Consider the following 23,876-nt stretch of genomic DNA (forward strand, 5'->3'; position numbering starts at 1 on the left):
ATTTCTCTATCGCCCAAATAATGGCGAGGCATTCCTTTTCAGTGACGGAATAGTTGATTTCGGCTTTGCTAAGAGTTCGGCTTGCGTAGGCAACCACGTACTCTTGGAAGCTGTCTTTCTGCTGTGCAAGAATAGCGCCTAGCCCGACACCACTAGCATCGGTGTGGATCTCTGTGGGTGCCGATGGGTCGTAGTGTCGCAGAATAGGCGGCGACGTGAGGAGGCGGCGCAGTTCATTGAAAGAATCGTCACAGGTGGCAGACCAGGCTTAAAGGTCTCTATAGCCGGCGAGGAGTTTGGTCAAAGGAGGGATGATCATCGCGAAATTGCGGACGAAGCGCCGGAAGTAAGAGCAAAGGCCTATGAAGCTTCGGAGCTCTTTCATGGTGGTCGGTTTTGAAACGCTGAAACAGCTGTAAGTTTGGCAGGGTCAGGAAGAATGCCGTCTTTTGAAACCACGTGGCCAAGTATCGTAAGCTTCGAGCGGCGAAATGGCACTTCTTTACATTCAGTTGCAGCCCCGCGGCAGAAATACACGCGAGGACTTTCTCAAGGCGGATTAAATGGGTTGCGAAATCAGTTGAAAAGACGACAATATCATCTAAATAACAAAGGCAAACATTCGATTTGAGGCCACGAAGGATAGAGTCCATCATTCGCTCGAAAGTAGCTGGCGCGTTGCAGAAGCCGAAGGGCATGACTGTGAATTCGTAAAGCCCGTCGGGCGTGATGAAAGCTGTTTTTTCGCGATCGGCCTCTGCCATGGGTACCCGTTAGTATCCAGAGCGCAGATCTAAAGAAGAGAAAAATTCGGCTCCCTGTAGGCAGTCCAAGGCATCATCAATGCGTGGCAGCGGATAGACATCCTTGTACGTGATTCGGTTGAGACGTCGGCAGTCCACGCAAAACCTGATGGATCCGTCCTTCTTCTTCACCAATACAACTAGAGAGGCCCAGGGACTGCTTGACGGTTCGATTATGCCACGTGTCAGCATGTCGTCAACCTGTTCATTGATGGCACGGCGTTCGGTAGTTGACACACGATATGGACGCTGCCGTAATGGCGTCTCTTGACCGGTATCTATACGGTGAACAACAGATGACGCTCGACCTAAGGAAGGCTGATTGTGGTCAAATGAGGCTCGAAAACGCTGTAGGAGCTTGGTCAGCTGTTCCTGCTGCCCAGGCGTGAGGTTGCAATCAATGGACTTGCGGAATACATTCATAGGTTCATTAGCGTCAGTTGCGGGTGTAATGGCAGAAGTCGGTAAAAATGGCTTGTCTGGATAGATCGGGTCTTCGAAAATACAATTTAAGGTCTCGAGGCTTCCCAGACACTCGCCGCGTAGCAGGATGTACAAACAAGCAGAAACGTTGCACGCATAAAGTACCGTCGAACCATTGGAAAAGTTGATGACGGCAAACGGGAGGATGATGGTTCGGTGTTGCACACTAGCTATAGTTGGTTGGAACAGGAGCGTCGAGTTAGTGGCAGCAGGGGAAAACACAGGCACTAGGACGGCGGACAACGGCGCGATGCGGACGTCAGCTGCGGCAGACACTTTCGAGGGACTGTGGTGGTCAATATCAAGGCACGGATTCGTCAACAGGAGTTCAGCACGAGCGCAGTCGATGAGGGCCTGATGGGTAGAAAGGAAATCCCATCCTAGTATGACATCGTGAGATGAACGTGGGAGAACAACAAAGTTAACGGCGTACCAAACATCTTGAATAAGAACGCGTGCTGTGCACTGAGCTGTCGGCGCGTTGAAATGAGAGGTGGCTGTACGCAGAGCAAGATTCGTAAGCCGCGTTGTAACTTTTCTCAAACCACAACACAGTTTTTTATTACAATATCTTCTCTTCTACCTTGTGATGTCTTGTTAAATAACTACTGTGTGCTGTTTACATTTACATCATGTAATAAATCTGGTTACTGCTATTGTACTGATTCACAGTGCCACATTTCAGTATGCCATGCTTTTAATTTCTTATTTCACTGCATCCGATCCCTCATGTAAGAAGAGGGGGCTAGTCAAGCTGTTTTAGAGCAACTTTTACTCCTATCAATCTTCACATACTTAACATGACAGCAAAGATTCGATTCCATGCAATTGAAATGACTACTTACTCTCTCTGCTTGCAGACTCGAGAATCTGCCGAGAGAGTAGCCAGTAGTAGTAGCCAGCATCACGAAATCGACATTCATCGACGGCATACTGGGTGAGGCGTTCAAGCACCTTCAGTGCTTCATCCGGACGCCCAGCTTCGTAGAAAGCTGCAAAGAAATTAAGGGTTAGGGCACAACAAGGCACAGTGTCAATGCCGGGAAAAGAATGGCACCAACCTTTTTGGGCATCAACGAAACGATCGTGCTCTGCGAGCCAGTTTGCGTAGTCGCCAGAAATCTTCGCACGAAGCTCGGCATTCTGCCCGACAGCTGCAAATGCCTGTGGAGAGAATGCAGCCACTAGAACAAACTGGGCTTAACGTCATGATAGGTTAGCGATATCGACAAGAGCAGGCAATTTTCACGGCAAAGCCCAGGGCTAGGGGTGGCCAAAGTAGCTGGGTATTTATTACTGGCATTGCATAAAATAACCATTCTGCCCAAAACTTAAAGCCCTTTTAAAAGAGTACTGACACAAAACTGTGAAGGTGAAATAACTTGGGAGATAGATTTGTATGGACATATACACATCACCTACAAAATATCAACAGCTAACATAGCCGAAGTGTGCAAATACATATTCGAACTTCCGCATGGATTTTGAACAGTATTTGCTATTTATTCTGTTATATTTACACCCAAATTTTGCTATTTGAAGTATTGAGACTTCTTGGAAAAAATATAAATATATTATAACAAAAAATAAACAAAACAGTGATATATCAGCACGCAGTGTGCTTTGTCACGTATTTTGGGGTGTTGACGGGCGAAACTACTAGCTACTTCTATCGGTGTTCCAAGCAGTCGCTGAAGTGACATGACGTGCACTGGGCTTGGCCCCGGGTTTCCTGCCGATGCGTGAAATGCCCGTGCACTGTTCTGAGCAATCAGTGAGGGGCGCCATTCGGTGTTTGAAATTAACATACTGTGGCTTCCTTGCTTTCACATGTATGCTAGCGTGAAGTTTACGAAGTTCGAATTTGTCTTCTACAATGCGACACCATAAGCAGAGTTCAGCGCACTACGACTTCCGAGAGGCGAGTTCGAGCGCAGTGCGTAACCGCGGTATCCGTTGTTTCATACTACATATGTCATGCTCTATTGCAAGTGAAGAGAGTCGTTCCACGGTGCTTCAGAGTAAGGCACCGACCTTAAATGCGCCAGCCTTTTATAGGCACCGAGACCCTCGAAAAGGAGGGCACCGCCCGCTGTTGGACACGCGCAAAGTCTCTGACTGACGCCTCCAGTGTCTGTGAAGGACGCGTCAGTGTCTCTTAGAGGAAGGCCAGCAAACCGTGGTACCCGGTGTTTCACACTACATATGTCATGCTCTATCGCAAGTGCAGAGAGTCGTTCCACGGTGCTTCAGAATTGGCACGAAATGGGCTCTTTAATGCTATCTAATTAAAAGTGGTGGTTTTCTGCCACCAACAGCTCTGCTGTACCCACCTCGTCCCACTGGTCAGCCTCGACGTAGAGCTTGACGAGGCTTTCAGTGTCACCAATCCTTTGGAAAACATCGGCGGCGACCATGTGTTGCTTCTGGTTCACAAGCAGCCGAGCACAAAGGGTAAGAGCCTCCTTTTCACGTTTATCTAACCTCTGGGACAGATCGATGAGTCTGCGTAGAAAAACGAATGGGCTTCAGATAACTACTCTTGTACAAACATTCGAATGAGTATTATGGTATTAGAGTTCAATTAGAATTGAAATTAAATCATTGAAAATTTCAAAGCAATAGAAATGAACATGTTGCATGTTACTCTGCATGTAAATGCCCCCTGTGAAGATGGTTTCACTGCAGTAAGTAAGTGCTATGCGGCAAAAACATCTATAAAAAAATGAGCATTGCGGCGCAGTTTTATTTACAAGCTAAAATGAACATATCGCCCTCACATCGATTTACAGTTTTGTAAGTTAAAAAGCTTCTTATACCGGCTTATATGCTCTAAGTATTGCAAATTTTAAAGTGTAACATCCCTTGCACTCTACTAAAAGTCAAGTCCTGCTACTATTCAGTTATTGTTTCTTTCTTTGAACCAAAAAACATGTCATTTGTGCAGTCTTTGTTCCAATGTTTAAAAATACTGTGCAAGTTAGATGGGCGATCACAAGTATGCCCAGTTTTTTTTTATAATCACTGATATATACTGCTTTAATTAAATTCAAAATTATTCGCTTGAAATTCTATTGGAACCTAAAATTTACTATATGCACAAGCCTACAGATGTACATAATACCATTGAACTAATTAGTAGGAATATGAAGAAATCAAGTGAAGTAAATAGATTAACGACCAACAGGCCTCAGCAGACACAAGATGTTGAAGCCAATCACGGTGTTGGAGAAACAAGTATGAACGTGTCATATGCTCAAACACTTTTTAACATCTCGGATGTGAGATAATGGTAAAAAAAAATACCATTCAGAAAGAACGGGAATGCCACCTCCTCCTCTATTTCAATTAGATCTTGATTTCTGCACTAAGATGAACACACGAAAGAACACAGAAAAGGCGCTGCTAACAGTTGACTTATTGCAATGGTTGCAACAAAATACATAGTGCAGTGATGAGCCGACATACCAAGCACATATCCAGATAGATGTTTCACAAACACCGACAGTTCCTTTCTACATTGAAAGCAGTTATGAGATTACCACAGGGGTCACACACGGTGCTGTAGTTTTCCGCTGCTACCGCTGGTGTCCGTAAGCGCTCTCACACGAAATAAGAAAAAAAAGCTCAAATAAAAAATGCCAAGGACATAATGGGATTCTGACTCGGGTCCTGCGAGTCCAATGGGTCCAACCCGGGTCCAATGAAATTCTAATGGGTCCACTGCATGCCAGCCCAGTATTCTACCGCTGCGCCATGCCGGTGCTTTGGACTGATTCGCAAATTTGCCTTAGACAGGCTTGATGTCGGGAAAGAAATCCTGTTAATACGAGTACAGTCGAGCCCGCTTATAACGAACCTGAGCCTGACGCGGCATCCATTCGCTGTATCCCGAAGTTCGTAGTAAATAAAACACAGCTTTTAAAACGTTGCGAGTGAAAACACAAAACTTTTTGCCCAAAAAAGTCTGTGATGCACGTGTTTCGAAGAGCAGAAGCGATAAGGGAGGTCTAGATTTTATTTCAAACGGCAGCCTGCTCTTCACCGAGACCCACGGCATAAGCTGCATGAGGCACTGGCTCCTAAGTTTCGTCGTTCTCGCAATCCGATTCCTCCAAATCGCTCTTGCCGCGTACTTAATTCACAATGCCCTAATCTGTGCACGGTTCTGCGGTGTCAGCATCATCATCGACCATAATTAAACCATCGCAACTGATGTCCCACCCGCTCTGCCAGGTCGGAGTCAATGACGCGCTGCCACAAATCCCCGCCGGAGTTTTCCTGCTCGGAATCTTCAGGCTCGGCATCGGGCCCGACGTCGACGAAGTCGGCCTCGCGAAAACAGTTTCGCGCGCATGTAGCCATCACCGCCACTCACGAAATATTCACCATCTCCACATCTCAATACCAAGACACCCGAAGTGGCAAGCTGGCTACCAGGTGGTCAACAGGCATGAGCAAGCGCTCCGAAACGCGGCACCTAACGCGCGTTTTACGCCCAAGCCAAGGGGTCACACTTTCGAAGTTTTGCTGAGCGACAGGAAAAAGCATGCAAGGCTTTTTCTGGATTAACACGCCAGTCCGCCATCCTGATGACACACGCGCACCTAGAGCCAGCAAGACGCGGAACACACATGCCAGAATGTGTGGTACAGCTCTGGGCCCGTTTGCTGGTCAGAAAACAAAACTTCTGAATTCCAGTCAGCGTAGTTGACGTCGCGGAGCGGTGGAGACGGGTGAAAGAGTTGTGTCAAGAGAGGAGAGCCGATTTGTGAGAGAAGGGCGAGGAGTTGCGATAGAGTGAAGAGAGGGGAGGATGGGGCGGGAAGGCAACCTTGAAAACCAAAACACGCGGGAAGGAGGCAGGTTGGGCAGCTTGCTTGAAAGGTCCGCGAAACGCGCTACTCGCGCGTAGATGCACCCAGAGGTCTGAACACAGCTGCCTGGATCGGCGCGCGTGTGGTGTTCAAAGAATTGGCGGCCATGGTTGAAGAATTGTGTTGTTGCGTTGCCGGGTTCACGTGGCCTCACCGACTTCGATATTTCGCGATTCGTTCCACACAAATTAACAGCCGCTTTTACCCTTTCGCGCGCGTGTGGAGGGCATGCTGAGCCAAGTGCGAAGTAAGTGAGAAGAGGTCCTAAACACGAAAATAATCGCGAATTATCAGAGTGGGTGGGGTAGCATATGCGTGTGCACTAGAACGATGCGATAAGACAAGACGCAGACGATCGGATACAGACGATGTTGGCAAATGGTCTAGTCACTCTAGGCCAGCGACGTAATTGACAGTACCATTGATCAAAAACAGCGCAGATGGCTGACCGGTCTTCGAAATATGGGTGGAAGTGTGAAAACACGGGCCACATCTGGTGATGTGGGATGCTCGAAGTAGCGAGGGAGAAAGGACGGAAGGGTGCGTAACAAAGCGGTCGGGGAGAGGGGCAACCAGAGGGGGCGCAGAGGCGGGGTCAGCGTTTAACAAAAAGAATCTATGAGCACGTAGTCCTCGCCTTATCCATGGATGAAAGTGGTTTCCCGGGAAGTCGGCAGAGTGCTGACTCCGTTTGCGCTCAGAGACGTTCGTTGTAAGTGCGATTTTGTGTCATTGAAACAATGTATATTTTTATGGTCCTATGGATATTGTTCAATTTAAGCGAAAGTTCAGCCTAAGCGGCCCGTTATATGTGAGCTCGACTGTATTAAAGTGCTTTAAAGCAGCAAAGCAACAACCAGGCATCACACAATGCAAATTGTGTAATGAGCACAATTTCCAATGTTTCGACCCATTACAAAAGCCTGTTCTTGTTCCCCTATTAACTGTGGTGCATACCTACTTCAGGCGTAATTCTTCATCATCGTCAGCCACTTCATGAAAAATTGGCACAAAATTCCTTACAAATGTTAAGCGGATATCACGCATCTCCGAAGAATGGTGAAGAATAGCATAGTGAATGCTAGCCTACTACACAGAAGTTATGATTACTTAAGGCGTAGTGGGTACCCAGCAAGTGTGCTTGTAGCAGTTACCCAAAAAGTGTTTAAAAAAAGCTTCGAGAGGCTGCTCTTCCAGCTTTCGCTGTGACAGTGCTGCATGTACCGCGCAGGCTTGGGCTTGGCATTTTTTACTTATTTATGTGGTACGCCTTCGAGAGTTCACGAGCTAATTTGTTTTGGCTTCACGAAACATAGGCTCACACATGCATTTTTGGCAATGGGACAAAAAGTGGGCACCGCCAACTTTCTTTAGATTTTGTGTGCGCCCCCTTAACCGGTCAGTAACTCACCAAATCGCCCAGCAATAAGGAGCATATTCATCTACACTGCCTTTTGAACTGTTCTCACAAGTAGAAGCATAGTTGAAGAAGGGTCAGACACGTGCTTCCTTTTCGCTCTGTGATCTCTTACAGATGGGGCCGAGCCCAATGTAGCTACCACTGGTCGCTAGGCTATGCGCTTTTGCGCTGCCGTCGCATTTCAAGAACTCCATTGCACAATGCTCACAGAACAATCTCCGGGCTGAGAGCTTCATCGCACGCTCCTACGAGAACTACTGTTCTTATAATGTCCTGACTGTCTTCAGAGAGTTTGTTTGTGATCCTACTAGTCCTCACTTACATGTTAGTCCAGCCCTGTTTTCCTGCGATCTCGACTGCTTTCAGGGGTTCACCGGCCAGCAGGTAAAAGTCCGCAGCTGCCTTGGGGTCGTTGATACTGCGTGCCCACTCGGCTTTCTTCAGCATAAGCTGGCGTGTGTCCAGGGTCTCGTCTGAGCCAAGGTATTCCTGCAGGTGAAGGCAGAAAGAAGTCTGTTCAGTTGTTGAAATAAAGGGTTCCTGCAATACTTTTTCAACCTGGTCAGAAACTGCTGTCGATTGGTAGTCGAGGTTCCGATAAACACGAAAGCCAAACATCACAGCCCAGCACGTGGCATGGAATTAGCAACAAAATTTCAATGTCAGCTAGAAATTGCTTGCTCTTTTCTCAACAAATGATTACGCTTGTCCAAATATTCATGCGCTATGAATATTCGAACGAGCAGTTCAGTATTTGAATTTGCTTCGATGCGAATTTAAATTACTAAAAATTTTGAAGTATTCCAAATGAATTAGTAGGTGTATATTAGTTTGTGTGTAACCCCCCCCAGTGAAAATAGTTTCACTGCAGTAAAGGGGGCTATATCATGAATACAAATATGTAGAAAGAATCTGCAGTGTCGTGAAGCCCCACTTCAAGGTTCAATGAACATACATACTACTCTCGCATTTATTCATCATATTTTTTTTTTAAGTTTGAAAGCTTGTTACTCCAGCTAATACACTCTAAGTACAGCCAAACTACTTTATACGAGACAGTGATATGGAAGACAAATGGGTATAAGAGATGCCGGTATGCCTACAATAAAACATGGGAGATAGGAAAATGGATACAATGTCCCCTGTTTATGAGAGACATCCCATATAAAAGACAAGAACTGCTGCCCAGAGCATGCATTTTATAACAAGAACTGCTGCCCAGAGCATGCATTTTATAAAAGAGTTTAACTGTAAAGTAAATTTTAAAACCTGGTAAATTTTACAGGTTATCACTTGCATTCTACAGAAAGTTGCATGCTGCTGCTATTTGAAGTTGCTTGCACTTCCCTTCGAACTACAAAGAACGACATTTGTACACACCCTGTTTCAATAAAAAATATATAAATTGTGCAGGTTAGTGGGGTCATCATAAATATGTTCATTCTACTCAACAATGTGTGATATGCAGTGTTCGAGTTAGATTTGAAATTGTCTGATTAAATCGCTGTTCGCTTCGAACCTAGAATTGACTTAGCGCGCAAGCGGTAAGCCAAATGATGTCGTACACTTGAAATGAACTGCGTCATACCCAAAAGCACAGGAACACGGCTACTAATTCATTTGAGCTCCATGACCTGCACAGGTGCCATCGTGTACCACGAGGTGCCTCTACCACAGAGTTTCCTAAAATTACCTCAAGAAGACTCAGGCGCTGCGTGCAATCATTCAGCCAGTGTGAGAATGATGGGTAAATGATCTGTGCATAGCATGTCCCCTTCCTTTTTTTAATCATCTGTGTGCCACAGCAGAGTTCACAAACACTGCGAGTGTAGAGACATTGCAGCTAACAAGCACACAGCAGGTGAAGGTGACGAAACTGCCCACACCAATTAACCAACGGTCGCTTCCTGCATATACAGTTGAAGGCCCAACAACATGCGCATGATTTTGGAGCGACGACGACAAGATTTGCAGTCATCATGGCTGTCCCGAAGGGCCATCTATTGCTATAACGTTGCACGCATGTCACAGGTTTTCGGAAAACCAGAAAAAAAAAAAGATCTCTTGTCACCCAGAAAAGAGGGTGATGATTTAAGTGACATGGTAGCACCCCTGATTCTTGCAATCTGCTCTACATGCTTGTTATCTGCGCATACTTCAAGAAATGAAAATCATACAGGCTACCTTTTCTACAGTCACTTCTCATGCGAAGAGCAAGGTGATGGCTGTCTTTTGTCGTTAATCTTGTTATCAACCTTATAAATGACTTGTTTTGATGCTTCGGTTGTAGCTTGCAGCAATGATGGTTACTTGCTGCAATGTCAACGTCGTCTGACGTCGTCACAGTCGTTGCGTGAGGTTGCCACGAAGTTGGCAAAGTGTGTCGTAGCGCACCCTTCTGGCAGATACCACAGTTGCAATTGAACGATTGACAGACAAGAAAGCCACAAAACGCTTTTATGGAGTGCAGGGGGTGATGCAGAGACAGCTTGCAAAAGATAGCGCCATCAACCATCGAAGATGACGGAAGCGTAACAAAGAAGCTGTTTCCAAACAGTGTACGTGTTGGTTAGTTGCGCAAGGTTAAGCTACCCAACTTTTCTTTTTGAATTGCTGCATTTTTTTCTGATCCTGAAAAAGCTTTCATAAAATTTGCCCTGCATAATAGATGTACCCCCAACCTTGCTTCGATTTTCTGGAAAAAAAGTGAGTTCATTACGTGAGTATATGCAGTACTTTTTGCTATGATTTCATTCGTTAACATTACACTCTTTCATGGAATTATTTGTACATTTTTCTACTGTTATATCTTTTGTTTGACTGATACCTTTTGCTACCGTTGCTATGAAGTAGTACTTAATAACATAACTGCTTTGTTTATAGGAGGTCCCGACACAATCTCTTGACTATGGCACCTCCTTATGTATACTAGATGCCTGTAAGTTTCTCCCCACCTTCAATAATAAAATTATGATTTTGATTGTCAACTAAGACTGGTTTATTAACCCAAGATGCAGAATAGTGTGACAATCCCAGAATTGTGGGCTGTGCAAGGTAGCTCCACGAAACCAATTTAGTACGCTGGCTTGTGGTGCTGCAGTTACCACACGAAGGGGGAACCACTAAATGCACAAACGAGAAGCCCCCTGTAAAAGCAGTGCATGGCTCCCTCGTTGCAGGCGTGCAAGCATATCTCCTGCAGGGAGCCAACACCAGACAGGAGAGAGCTCATGTGGAGAAAGGCTGTCACAGGACAGTGAAGCGTGCTAGTGAAGCGGGCGGCGCCCGAATGGCTGCACGGCCGAAACGTGCGGTGCATGGCATGCACTGGGCAAAAAAGGCTTTGCTTCATCACCGCAGCTGCCATATTGCCATTTAATGACGGTTCCTGGCACTCGAGACGCAGGATGGGGCTGACACACATGCTTGTTGGGGAATGAGGCACTAAAGGGGAGGAGGGTGCTCTCGATTCCTACAACTAGAAATATTTAAGTTGATCAAACCGGATATCATATCGTCGATAGCTATCAACACCAGCAAATTTATTCGCATGGTAGCAGTGGCATTAGAGGTGCACCAACCTGAGCGAGTTCGAACATCCGCAGATCCGTGTACATGTCGACAGCCTTGGAGTTGCGGCCGGCCTTCTTGTACAGCCGAGCAGCCTCGGAGAACCGGCCCTGCTGGGCCATCACGTCTCCGAGCAGGGACTCTCGCTTCTCACCGCGGGCCTCTTGTTCCTGTCAAACAACATGAGACGTCGAGAATGCAATGCTCAGAAAACAATGTGCGAATTGAATGCAAAAATATGGCATTATGTACGAGGCCAGGCATGTTGTTGCAATGCAGTGTCAAAATTATGCTGACCAGAACTACGAAAAAAAAGGGGGCAGCCATCGCTAAATTTAGAAGAATTATCTAAAAATAGGAAAACTGAGCATTATTACGAGTTATCTGAAGACAAAGCACCTGCAACGAATATCGGGCTGATCAGTTGTCATTGCTCCTTCCAACTGAAAAAACATGCTTAGAAAATTACAGCATGACAAGATTAATTAGTGTGTCCCAGCTTCCCAAAGATAGCACGCAGATATCTATCCTTCATGACAACTTTAAGGGGGCAGGCTGGTTTTCGAGACCAAAAAGCAACAAAAAAATTAACTTATTAAAATTAACATATTTGGTTTCTGCAAGTATTTTTCTATCTCTGTGCAAATTTTCACACACCAGGAAGTGATAACATTTTTGTAATGTTATTCTAACTGTCCAGATTCTCGGTGCTGCTAAGATGCAGAACCTGCGAAAAAATGAGAAACTGGCTTCAAGGCTTCTTTATAATTTGCCGGCACCTGTGTCCGAGGCTCTACTACCAATTTATAAGCACCTTTATAAGGATTGCAAAACATGCGCACCATGATTGTTGCTTTTTGAAGAAGCTGTGTGTTTTCAGTTTGTTTCATTTTTCTCAAAAAAGTAAATTTACGACTGTTCAATTTTGAGGCCTCAATATTTCTGCAGCTAGGGCAGATACAACAATAATTCTTTTGCAATGAAAACCTGTATGTATGTAGAATTCAAGTATGGGAGCAGAATTTAGAGCACAGGCCTTTTCAATCAATTCTTCAACAAAATCGTAACACAATTCCAACTGCTTTTGAAAATTGATAGTTCATTTTGCAGTAAAATAACCAAGAAAGGCCTAAAAAGAAAGAAACTCTTGCATACTTTCAATCTATAGTCATTAGTCTATGTCGGCATATCTTAAATATCACTTTTAGTTAAGCACTTTTTTTTTTTATGGTGGCCTTAAACAATAGGGGGTAAACTTAAGTTATCTCAGGAACAAGATGAGTTACAGGAAAAGTAATTAAATATTTGAAATCAGCAGGAAAAACTTCATAATCCTGTGCAGTTTGATCAAGATCACTGAAGAAATAAACAAAAGTATGTCTAAGACCAGTCTGCACCCTTAAATAACTGCATATGTAGTGCTGACAAGCAACAGTGACGCACGATGCAAAAATTTCCTGTATATTGTTTGATGTATGTAAAAAATTTTGGTCTCGTGGGAAAAACACACTTATTTGTTTTTGCCGACATTAGCCGTACTACCATTTTTATTATCAAATATTAGAAAAATATTTTATTTGATTTCCACCTGGTTTTAATTTCTCAAATTGGCTTCATAGTTACGAATTTGACATTCACACACCCAAAGAGATGGCTGCGTTTGTTGAAAAGCGACGCTTTAAGGTCAGCTTCTTTTACTCAACTTTCCAGTTGAATGACTGCAGTTGGAAAGTTAGCGAACCAATCAGATGTACAGCAACAGGATATCTGTGTGCTTTAGTGGTGCAAGCAGACACAAACGACACCAACTGAAGGGAATTTCAGGGTGGCGACAAGCAGGCTGAGCAAGCCCGCCTGAACACAGCTAGCCGTAAGAGGCTTCTCAACAGCCAGTTACGATGGGTTCAACACTCTGTCAATTGCCGAAGACTGCCATCAGTTGGCTCGTTCCCTGACTAGCGAAGCCCAACATAGACAAAAAGCGTGACATGACGATATTCATCACCCAGCTACCGTATTTCCTGTTCGCACCCTTGTTTGACTACGCATACCCTCCACCCCTGAATTCCCTGGCCTTTCTTCTAAACTTCTGGCACGGTACCACGGTGCATACCGTGTCCTCGATGCCGCCTCACCGGCGAACTACATGTCGAGCCCTTTCCACAATTGCCAGACTTGTGCCATCGAAGACGCGAGACCATACATGTCGACCGCCTAAAGTCGTACAATGACCCCGTCACTCTACCTGCTCCCCGAGTTGCCAGGATGGCTACACTTCAAACCGGGGTTATTATAGTGGAACAGATGCACCATGGGGTATGCGCCTGTGAAAGAGGACAACAGAAGAGCAGTGCTGTGATTGCTCGAGAGCCTGGGCCATTTTTACCAGCCTTGCAATGCTTTATCATACAGTCCATGTTCATTGCAACCTCAGCCTATACGAACCTCATAACACCAGTGTGAATGAGCTAAAAGCTTTTTCACACTGGTGTACTACTGCAAAGAGCTCGTAACAGCTAATGTACTGTACAGCGGCAAGCAACCAGACCTGAAGTGAGCGGACCAAGCGAAGCATGGCAGGCTCCCCCAGCCTCACGGCAGCCCTTTTGGCCACAACGAGGTCGAGGGCCTCCAACGCCTCCTTCGCCAGATATCGCCAGTCCTCCTCGGGCACGCCCAAGCAGGCTATGGTGAGGGCTTCCCTGGGCACAATATGAATGCATTCACAGTTATACGAGACATCGAAGAGAAAACAAGATCTGTCATTTTAGGCAGATGATTACTACCCTTCAAGAATTGTGTCATTGAAAAGATGGAAAACTGAGAGGTCTAGGTCTTATTTATCTGGCTGTAGAGTCTTTCAACACACTGAACCGAACCGAACTCTGAATCGATTACTCACATGCCTAAAAATTTTTTAAAGAAAATAAAAATAATAGAGCTTGCTACTTTAGCATAAGGTAGCAAACAAGGTGCCTTTTCCTCATTTGTATATATCTTTCTCTTTCTACATACTTTAACTACAAATAACTCTCATATGCAAATAACATCATTCACACAGTTGAATGAACATGGGAATATCATGGCTCACTGGAATAAGACGGTCATACAAATTTAACAGTGATAATTGTTGGGGATTCGATGTTCCTTAACCATAATATGATTATGAGAGGCACAGTAGAGGAGTGCTCCGGATGATTTCAATCATCTGGGGTTCTTAAATGTGCATCTACATCTAACCACACGGGCCCCGAGCATTTCGCCACTGTAAAAATGCAGCCACCGGACTAGAATTCAATATCTCTGGGTCAGCACTCGAGCACCATAACTACTGGAACAGCGTGGCGGGTTTCCAGGCACATTATGCATGCATTCACATTCACATGATAGATCTCCGTGATAAAAAAAAAGCATTAAATTAGACAGACAATCACAGCTCTAGAATTCATCAACGCAAAGGAAGGGAACCAAGAGGTGTCATTTTTGTCAATAATGAAAGTACGAAGTTTTTTTAGCAATTCATCTTTACAATCCATCTTTACAGTAACTTTATCTGAACACTTTCATGCTTCCATCCAAAGCACAAATAATCTGCAATAATGCGTGAGAACTGTAAGCCATGCCACTCTGTGAAGGCGGATGAAAAGCAAACCTGTTCAGCACACGCAGAGTTGACACAGATTTTTCAACCATGGTTGATAAAATACCCTGCAAGTAAATCCGAAATGTGTCGTGAAAGTCCTGAAAGAGCACTAACTTAAAGTTTTCTATTTAAGCATCACAGTACTTTATTTACTCACATAACTTGTGCCCTCACATGATTTGCACAACCCTATTGTTTTGACAGGTTTAACAAAAAAGTACATATATTTACTCGTATATCTTGCACTTTTTGAACTGCCCGAGCCAGCTCCCCGGTGCACGCAAGAAGAGACTTGGGACCTTTGATGGGCGTGCCATGGAGTTTCCTAAAATTAACTGGAGGGGACTCTGGTGCTGTGATTGTTCAGTGACCATAAAAATGATGGGTAGTAAGTACACAGATTTGCCTAGTCTTCTTACTTGCGACCGGAAAATCGCACTTGTGGCTTCGTTTATTGCTGTGTTTTAGTTTTGTTTCAAAGGGAAGAACAAACCTTTTTGAACTTTGTGACCCTATTTAAAAAGGTAAGCCTAAGATATTAAGGTGATGAAGGGCAACTGCTGAACATTTGCTGATTTTGGTTTCGTGACAAAACAGCTTTAAGCCACGAAAACCCAAATGGAGCCAGAAGTACAAATATTAGACAAATCCGTGCACTGCCCACCATTCCCATGCTCGCTGAAGCGCCGTGCATTGCAGCACCCATAGACACTAGTGCCAGAGTTCCCTCTAGTGTATATTTAGAAAACTCTATGGGGCGCCCCTTATTGTAAAGCTGGGCGTCGTCGAAGAACCGGCCTTGCTGAGCCGAGCGCAGCCAGAGGGGCTGCGCGTGCCAAGTCGCTTCTTCTGAAGACTTCTCCCGAACAAGACTCCCTAGGACACTGTACCCGAACGGTCAAACCTCTCTGACAACGAAAAGCGAAATGTCGCAAAAAAAAAATGGCACACCTTTGCCGGAACTGCTCGAGCGTTTGCTTCTCTCTACTCCCCATCTCCACCACCGTGAGAATGCACGCTCGGATCACTGCGTCAGAGGCATACAAGGGCCTGTTGTGCCAACTGTTCACTTTGTTCTCTGCGTCCGTGCAGCAACGCATGCTGGGTTGACTTCGGAAGTTTAGGTTTTACCACCCGCTCGTCACGTTTTTACTACTCCCTCGCAATGAGCTACAATAATTACATACAAGGGGAAATTAAAGCTCGTTGTTATGAAGTTTGGCAAAGAAATTGGGAACCGTGCTGTCGCCAAGCACTTCAGCATGGAGTTTTTCGACATGTGACGTTTCACGCGATCGGTACCGGAGAAAGCAGAAGAGTGCACTCTTGCTAATACAAGTTCTCTACCGTTGAAGATGGCCTTTTTTATTATGTGCAAACACTTCGGTCCTCTAGTAACGTTGTGTTGTGGCACCTAGTTTCTCCCCACAAAGTAGAAAATAGTTTAAAAAAATAAAGCGTTCAAATGCGCTCAACAGAACCGAGGACGATGGCTTTTGGGTGGGCGGTGGGCGATGACAGTGGCCGTGACGATGATTCACAATCGGAGCTCTCTATCAGCGATTCCTACTATAACGTGCGTGACCACATCTTGCTGGTTAAAGCACACACAACTTCTGGTAAATCAACAAGTGAACTTATTTTGTGCTCCAATTCAATATTTATTTGTGTTTGTGTGTGTGTGTGTGTGTGTTTGTGTGAGTATACTACGGGCATTAGGATTATTGCACATTATATTGTATGCGTTCGCAAAATATCTGCGTAATTTGTGCACCACACCCCCTTCTCGAGAGCCCAATATCGCGAAAAAAAGTGTGAAATTTATGCAAGTAAATACAGTACTTAAGTCCTTTTTTCCCGTTATTCATTTTGCAACATGCATAATTTTGTCCGGCGTGCTGCATGTGCTTGGTGTTTTGTGTGCTACCTTAATTGGTGTTTGCAGTCTGCGTGTTCTCTTCTTAAGTTCTGGCGGGCCAGTGGTGAGTGGCTTAAGGGGAGACGCTCCTCGAAAGCACTTTTTTTTTGTTATTCAACTTAGAGCTTCAGAAATTGGACCACTGATGCAGTTTTTCCTCCTGATTCCAAATCTGTAATCAGTTTTTACATAAGTGCAATAGTTTGGGAGTTGTGTTTCAAGTAATGGTGAAACTTGATAAGTTTTCCGGGAACTTTCGCGCATACTAAATGTTCATGCAGAGAGTTGTTCAATGGCTCCTTTTGCTCCCTATTAGCCATAGAGTGCCGATATCTAGCTAGAAATTGTGCTCCAACTTTGAAACTATGAAAAAAACATCTGTGTAGCAAACTACCCTTTTTTTTCCACTCGACCACCATTAAATTTATTAATAGATATTTACAGCTGATAGGTTGTGCTGATTCAAGTAGATATCGGCACCCTACGCACTCTCCTCAATGTGTGTGCCAAATTTCGTCGTCGTATGACCATTCTAAGTGCCCGAAACACTTCCCGCAAAAAATGCAAATTGGCCAAAATTGCGAAATGAGAAAAACGCGTTTGAAAGTCTGTATTTACAAAAATGAAAAACGCAGTAGCACGAAACTTGTGCTGAACACATACACACATGTCCAGGGGGAATATCAGTTGTCTAAAACTCTCCAGCACCGTAGGTTTTCCCTTCCCGGCTGGTGCGGCAGGACTCTTCCACCCGGGCCCTCTTGGCTGCACTGCGACGGTGTGCCCTCGCCTCAGCGGTCTGACGCACATTCATCTTGTGCATGCGCATGCTGTCTCGGCGGTCGCTGAGGGTAACCAGGGCCTCCGAAGGAAGCACCCCAAGCTCTTCCAGCACCTTTTCAAAGCTCGCGTGGCCCCGGTTGAACCACAGGACTGCAATGGCTGTGGCTGTTTCCACAGCAGTCCGGGAAGCAAACCGGGTCTTTGGACACAGCAGCCATATTTTGCTGTTCAGGGACTCGGCCGCGTTCTGTGTCTTGCCGTGGAGGCACCGGGCAAGCAGCTTCGCATCTGTGAGACGCTTGTAGATTGGGAGGACTGCCAAACCCTGGGCCTTGGTCAGGAGGGGGGTGTGGCACGGTGCAGGCTGGCCCTGCGCCTCAGCACGTCGGTGCTTGCACCACGAGTCTGGGCCTGCAGGACAGAACTTGTGACTTCCAGCACCGTCTGTTGAGCACGAGTGCAAACATGAGGCCCATATGGCAGTGTACATCTTGTGGACATTTCCCCGATTGTTCACAATGGCCACCTGAAAGTAAGTTTGAAGCTTCTGGATGGTGGTCTCCTTCAGCTTCTCCCCTCGTGGAAGTGGCGTTGGCAGCTTCCGCAGGCCGGTGCCCAGACGTTTCGCCACGTGGTTGGTGCACTCCTCTTTTTCAATTGGAGTGTCAGGGTACACGTTGGCATCACAGACCCCGTTGTAGGCCTTGCTGTCTCCATCGCTTAGGAAGATGGTGAACCGCAGGGGTGTCTCATAGTCCACAGTCCTCTGCCAAATGCGCACTGCAGCTTCGGCCTCCATGGCATGCGAAGAACGGTCGCAATTCTTCTCACAAACGGGATGATGAAACGCCTGCCATGTTTCTTCATCGCCTCCCATGTCGTTATGCAAACTGCACGCCAGGCAGAAGTTGGAAAGCACTTCATAGTCCAGGCACAAACCAGTGTCCAAGGACACTACAGTTCCCACACCATTGTGGCTTTTGTGGCCTCTTTTTTGCCATGTGCCGTCAAACATGACTGGCACGTCACTGTTACCAGCCACCTCTTTGGTGACGCTGCGTGCCCTTTGCATGTTTTCACAGACAGCCTTCACTGCCGCACTGTGAATCTTTTTGCCGATAGCATGGAAGGTCTTATGGTGCATAGGGTTTGGCAATCCAACTACTGCACAAAATCGTGAAAGTTGCTCATGCCCGATACCGACGGCACGCGCTGCAAGCACCACTTTCAGGTTCACGGCAAAGGCGTCACGCGAACTCCCGCTGTCGTAGCTTCTGCTTGCACCGCGGCCGCCATCTGACGCGACCCGCTTCGACGAGTACGCGGACGAAAGGATGCTCTCCGAGCACTCCGCATTCTCGCAGTGTAGCTCCAGAAACGCCGAAAGGCCTTTCCGCTTTTTATTCGGTGCCCGAACTGCGAGTTTACTCTCGTGACAAACGGGGCATGCCGCGCCTGCGACGACGGCCGTCAATGCACCCAACTCGCACAGCACTACGCTTTCGGCACGATCGGCATTCGGCCTGACGTCGTTTTCGAATAACGCGATCTTTTTCTGCGATGCACTCACAAAATTCACTGCAGCGTTGATCTCGTCGTCGCAGTTGCCATGGTCGACGTTGCCGTGGTCGATGTTAGGCCTACCGGCCGCTGGCCCGTCGCGGACATTTTCGTTGGCGGTGGCTTTCTTGTACGTCCTCCGCCGCTTCCCTCTGAACTTGTTCTTACTTCTGTATTTCCGATGGTCGGCAACGGCCTTTTTCGGGCTTGCCATCGCACGAAAACAGCGAAAAATAACTCCGGAAAACAGTGAAGCGAACTACGGCAAGAAAACACGGGTGCTGTCAGCCAATGGCGGCCCTGCGTTAGTGGCGCGCGGTTTGAAACGGCGGGAAAAGACTGTTTTTGTTGCTTTTTTTTTAGATTTTTCGTGAACGTACGAGACTTCAAGAACCGGGATCGTGGAGAGTAAGGACAACTCTACACGAGCCAGCGGCCGCAATATGGCGGACAGCTCTCTTCGCGGCCCCGCGAGCACGTGAACAGCAGCCCGTTTTGTGTAAATTTCGTGATGCCGCGCGTCACTGCCGCTCACTCAGACGCGTTTTTCACTGACTTCTGATGCTTATTTCGCTGTGATATTTTCAGATGTCAAAATATAATGTATAAAGATGATAAAGCAACAAAAAACAGAAAAGGTGAAATTTGGAAAAAAAACGCGACTTTTCGACCCGCGTCTCCCCTTAATTTGCGTGGGACATACATTCTCGCTGATGCACAGGAAAAATACACGGAGCCATTGCCATGGACAACTTCACTTATGGATCAAATCCCGGCCCCGGCAGCCACATTTTTGCGGGAGGCGAGAACGCTCGAGGCCTGTGTACTTAGATTTAGGTGCAGGTTAGAGAACCCCAAATGATTAAAATTTCCGAAGCCCTCCACTGCGACGTCCTTCATAATCATATCGCAGTTTCGGGATTTCAAATCCCATGAATTATTACTATTATTAACTTCACTTATAAAAACAACACAAATACAGTTGAATCTTGGCACCTACATCATGGGTCATGCGAGTGTTAGGGTCATACAAGTTTACCAAAACTCTTAGCTAAGATGCATTTTGCACACAGTCACATTCCTTTGTAAGACACATTGATGTAACAGACAGTTGGGTACTAGAGACGCCAGTGTGCCTATAGTAAAATATGGGTTGATAAGAAAGTGAATTTGTGGTACCCTGCTTAAAGGAGACACCTCATGTAAGAAACAAGAATTGCTTACCAGTGCCTGTCTCTTACAAAGGGGTTCAAGTAAATGTGTTCCGCGTTGGAATAACTTGAACACTCTGCTGGCAGCATTAGGTATCACACAACTGTTGACTTTCACTGAGACCTCTCAAAAAAAGAGGGCACACCTGTGGCACCCTGTTATGAAGTTATTTTATGGAGCCTCAGTTTTTAACGGTATTCAAATCGGTGTTCTTTTTTTTTCCAGATGTGAGGAAGGAGGTGTTATGCCATTTTTAACGTACAATGACATACAGTACTGACCTGAAGCGGTTTTTCTCAATGTACTGGTACAGGCACGGCGACAGGGGAATCTCCACTGTGGTGACACTGTTGTGTTGGAGGCAAAAGAGCTTGCAGCCTCCAAAGCCAACCACAAAGCCCTGCATTTGGGTGAAGACAGGAACGAAATGGTTTGTCATTGGAGCTAAGTACTAACCATGGCAGTTACCGTATTTACAGAATTGTAGGCTGACCTACTTTGTCTTAATTTGATAATCCAAAGTTGGGGGTTGACCTAGAATCAAAAACTACTTTCGGTTGTGAAAGATTTCTGAAAAGATCTTCCCGTATTTTCGCGAGTTTTTGTGCACAGCTTTCAAGCACTGCCATGAAGCCACTTTGGGCACGCCAGAATTCAACTTGGTTTCCCTCGGAGACACCGTAAGAAATTTTTTTTTATGAGATGTGCTCCTGCGCCCTATTTTCGAGTTGATTTACAATCACACAAATACGGTATACGCGGACCAAATAAAAGCCACTAATAAACGACGCCAAGGGTGCAGACATGCCGAAAGGTACCACAGGACGCTGTGCTGACACTAGTGACAGAAACCTGGAATAAAAACATTTCACAAAATGCGATCTGGCAGTCAGGTACTAACGAATGAATGTGACAGGTAATTGGGCGACGAAAATCACAGGACACATTAGCTTTAGTGTCTGTCTATGGTGTAATACTTATGAAATAAATTGAATCAAATTAAAGCGACAGAAAAATCACCCTTTTTGGTCGGTGGGTACCCACTACATTCAAATCATCTAGTAAGTACTTTACCAATTTAGCTACGATGAATAAAGCTACGGTTCCCTTTCCACTTCATTGGGTATTGCCATGTGTCTAAACCGTGGGAGTGATAGCCAGCGCCACATGTTTGCCAAGGCAGCAAGTACAGAACACTCTCTTTGCAGTTTCATCCTGAAGCCTAGGCTTGTGTGAATATTCAAATACTTCAAATATTTGAACAACTGTATTCAAATTTAAATCACTGAAAACTTCGAAGTGTTCGAAGTAACTTCCTGTAAAAGTGGTTTTACTGCAGTGGAGGAATGTGAAGCCAAGAAAGCATCTATTTAAACTAGGCTTGTGCGAATAGTGAATATTTGGTTCGAAGCGAACTCGAAGTGTATAGTGATTTTGATCTAATAATTTCAAATTGAATTCGAATAGCATACATGAGATATAAAGAAAAATGGGCATATTGATCATGACGTAACTAACCTGCACAATATTCTTTTTTTAACTTCAAATAGGGTCTCTATTCGAATGCCATTTCTTTTTACCCTCGAAAGAAATCAAAACAAGTTTGTGAAGTAGCAGGATTTGACTTTCGGCAGGATGCGAGTTATAAGCGGTAAAATATGTAACATTTTAAACTGTATTATACTTAGAGCATAAGAGCTGTCATAACAAGCTTTTAAGCCTAACAAAATGAATGAATTTAAGGTGATATTTTATTTTAATGAGGCGTTGCTACACTTTTTTAAGAAGCCATGGAATGAATTCACTAATGAAGCTTATTGCCTCATGAATTCGCCACCACAAATAATTTTAGATTCCATCCAGGACAAGCGGAGTTGCAAAGATTTGTCGCACGCTGCAAGTGCATTCTTCTCATTTTGACAAAAACACTGGAAGCTAAGCAGGGAGAAATGGCACAGGGAAAGAAAACACGTCGTGCAATCTTTTTGAGCTTGTGGAGTCATTTGCCAAGAGAAGAGAGCCATTTCTAGCTAACTTTGAGAATTCATTCGCCATGCACTGCGCTAAAATATTTAGCTCGCGTGTCCTCAGTAGCCTAGACTACCGATCCCCAGCGCTTTCTGACAATGCTCAAAAGTGTTGCAGAGCCCCTTTAAATTTGAAAGGGGGGCTTTGTGGCAGAGCAGCTTTTTTTTTTTTTTTTCAACAGATGCTTTCACGGTTCAAAGCTTCTACACTGCACTGAAGGCACCTTTACGAGCATTACATTAAAAATTATACGGATTTATTCATTGCTCGCAGATACTTCAAAATTCTCAATAATTTAACCTCGAATCAAAGCAAATTCAAGTACCCTATTATTCATTCAAATATTCGAAGCATTCAAATATTCGCACAAGCCTAATTTAAACGTATAATAATCCAAATGTAAATCTTTCTAAAGATGGTTTCACTGCAGTACAAAGCGCTATGCCGTGAGAACATTTTCTAAAAATATTTTCTAACTGTCATGAAGCCCTATTCGAAGGTTAAATAAACATACTACCCCCAAATCGATTCATTTTTCTTTAATATTAAAAGCTTGTTAAATGTTGTTTCCATACTGGCTTATACGTCCTAAGTACAGTCGTATCCTGCTATAACAAAGTCAGCTACAACAAAATTTCCGCCACAACGAATAATTTTTTATTCCCCGTCAGCCGCCCATAGAAAAAAATGTAAAGAAAGTCTCATCGCAACGAATACCTTTTATAGATGTTTCCGCTACAACGAAGTTTTGGCGAGCACTACCACTTAAGAAAAAGGAACTTGCCAAGAATTTTCACGAAATTCCACTAGCAACTCGGCCATTTGTCGTTGGCTCGTGACATCCAGAGCTTGTGGCCGCATCACAACACCTGTGTCTTTATCGAAGATGCATCTTTTGGCACCAGATGCACATCCCGGTAAATGTTTCGCCATTGACATGCTCGGCGACAGGTCGCTCAGCCATCATTACCCTGATGGTGGGTTTGATGCACGTGCAGGTCACGGCAGAATTGTTCAAGAACTACTGCCATGTTTTTGACGTGGCGCTCAAAACAAAACTACAGCTCGTCATCACTAGCCCAGTGATAGTGAATGACATCCACGGCATTATGATAGCGCACACGAGGTCAGCACGCACCTAGTCCAAGTGCAACTACATTCTACCCCAACCACTGCGAACACGAATCCAGTCATGGTGATCACGGGTGACCACGAAAGTACGCGCACCGATTCGACCCAATACTGCTAACTGCAAGGTTGCAGACAAAACCGGGTCAATGCGGCGATGCAGTTCTGAAGGCACATGCTCGCCCAGCGCAGCGGCCACACATTAGAGAGCTTTAGTGCTGGGTACCGAAGCGGCTTGCATACTCAGGACGTTGGGATGGAGGCATTGCGCATGCACGAAACCCCAAGCACATGCGTCGTTAGAGCGCTGGGGCTAGATCGATAGGGAATACGCTGCGAAAGTGTGCAGCTAACACTGCCGCAGACTGAGAGCAATAAAAACGTAAAACGACCCAAAGCGTTACGGCTTTCCATTACGCTGCACACTCAGCATGCACCAAGGGTCGTCTGA

General features: G+C 45.3%; 1 protein-coding gene across 2 annotated transcripts in view; it reads right to left on the reverse strand.

Annotated features, from left to right (window-relative positions):
- Window positions 1–23,876, reverse strand: part of LOC142771981 (intraflagellar transport protein 122 homolog) — a 78,154-nt gene that overhangs the window by 20,344 nt on the left and 33,934 nt on the right. For both annotated transcript variants that reach the window (XM_075874026.1, XM_075874027.1), the window contains exons 13-19: window positions 20,551–20,669; window positions 13,702–13,855; window positions 11,165–11,323; window positions 7,906–8,072; window positions 3,620–3,791; window positions 2,348–2,450; window positions 2,132–2,278 (exon numbers count right to left, since the gene is read on the reverse strand). In XM_075874026.1, coding sequence (XP_075730141.1) covers window positions 2,132–2,278; window positions 2,348–2,450; window positions 3,620–3,791; window positions 7,906–8,072; window positions 11,165–11,323; window positions 13,702–13,855; window positions 20,551–20,669 — 1,021 coding nt within the window. The remainder of the gene's footprint in view (window positions 1–2,131; window positions 2,279–2,347; window positions 2,451–3,619; window positions 3,792–7,905; window positions 8,073–11,164; window positions 11,324–13,701; window positions 13,856–20,550; window positions 20,670–23,876) is intronic.

The sequence above is a fragment of the Rhipicephalus microplus genome, chromosome 9 (assembly GCF_043290135.1).
Source record: "Rhipicephalus microplus isolate Deutch F79 chromosome 9, USDA_Rmic, whole genome shotgun sequence".
In the NCBI taxonomy this organism is placed as follows: Eukaryota; Metazoa; Arthropoda; class Arachnida; order Ixodida; family Ixodidae; genus Rhipicephalus; species Rhipicephalus microplus.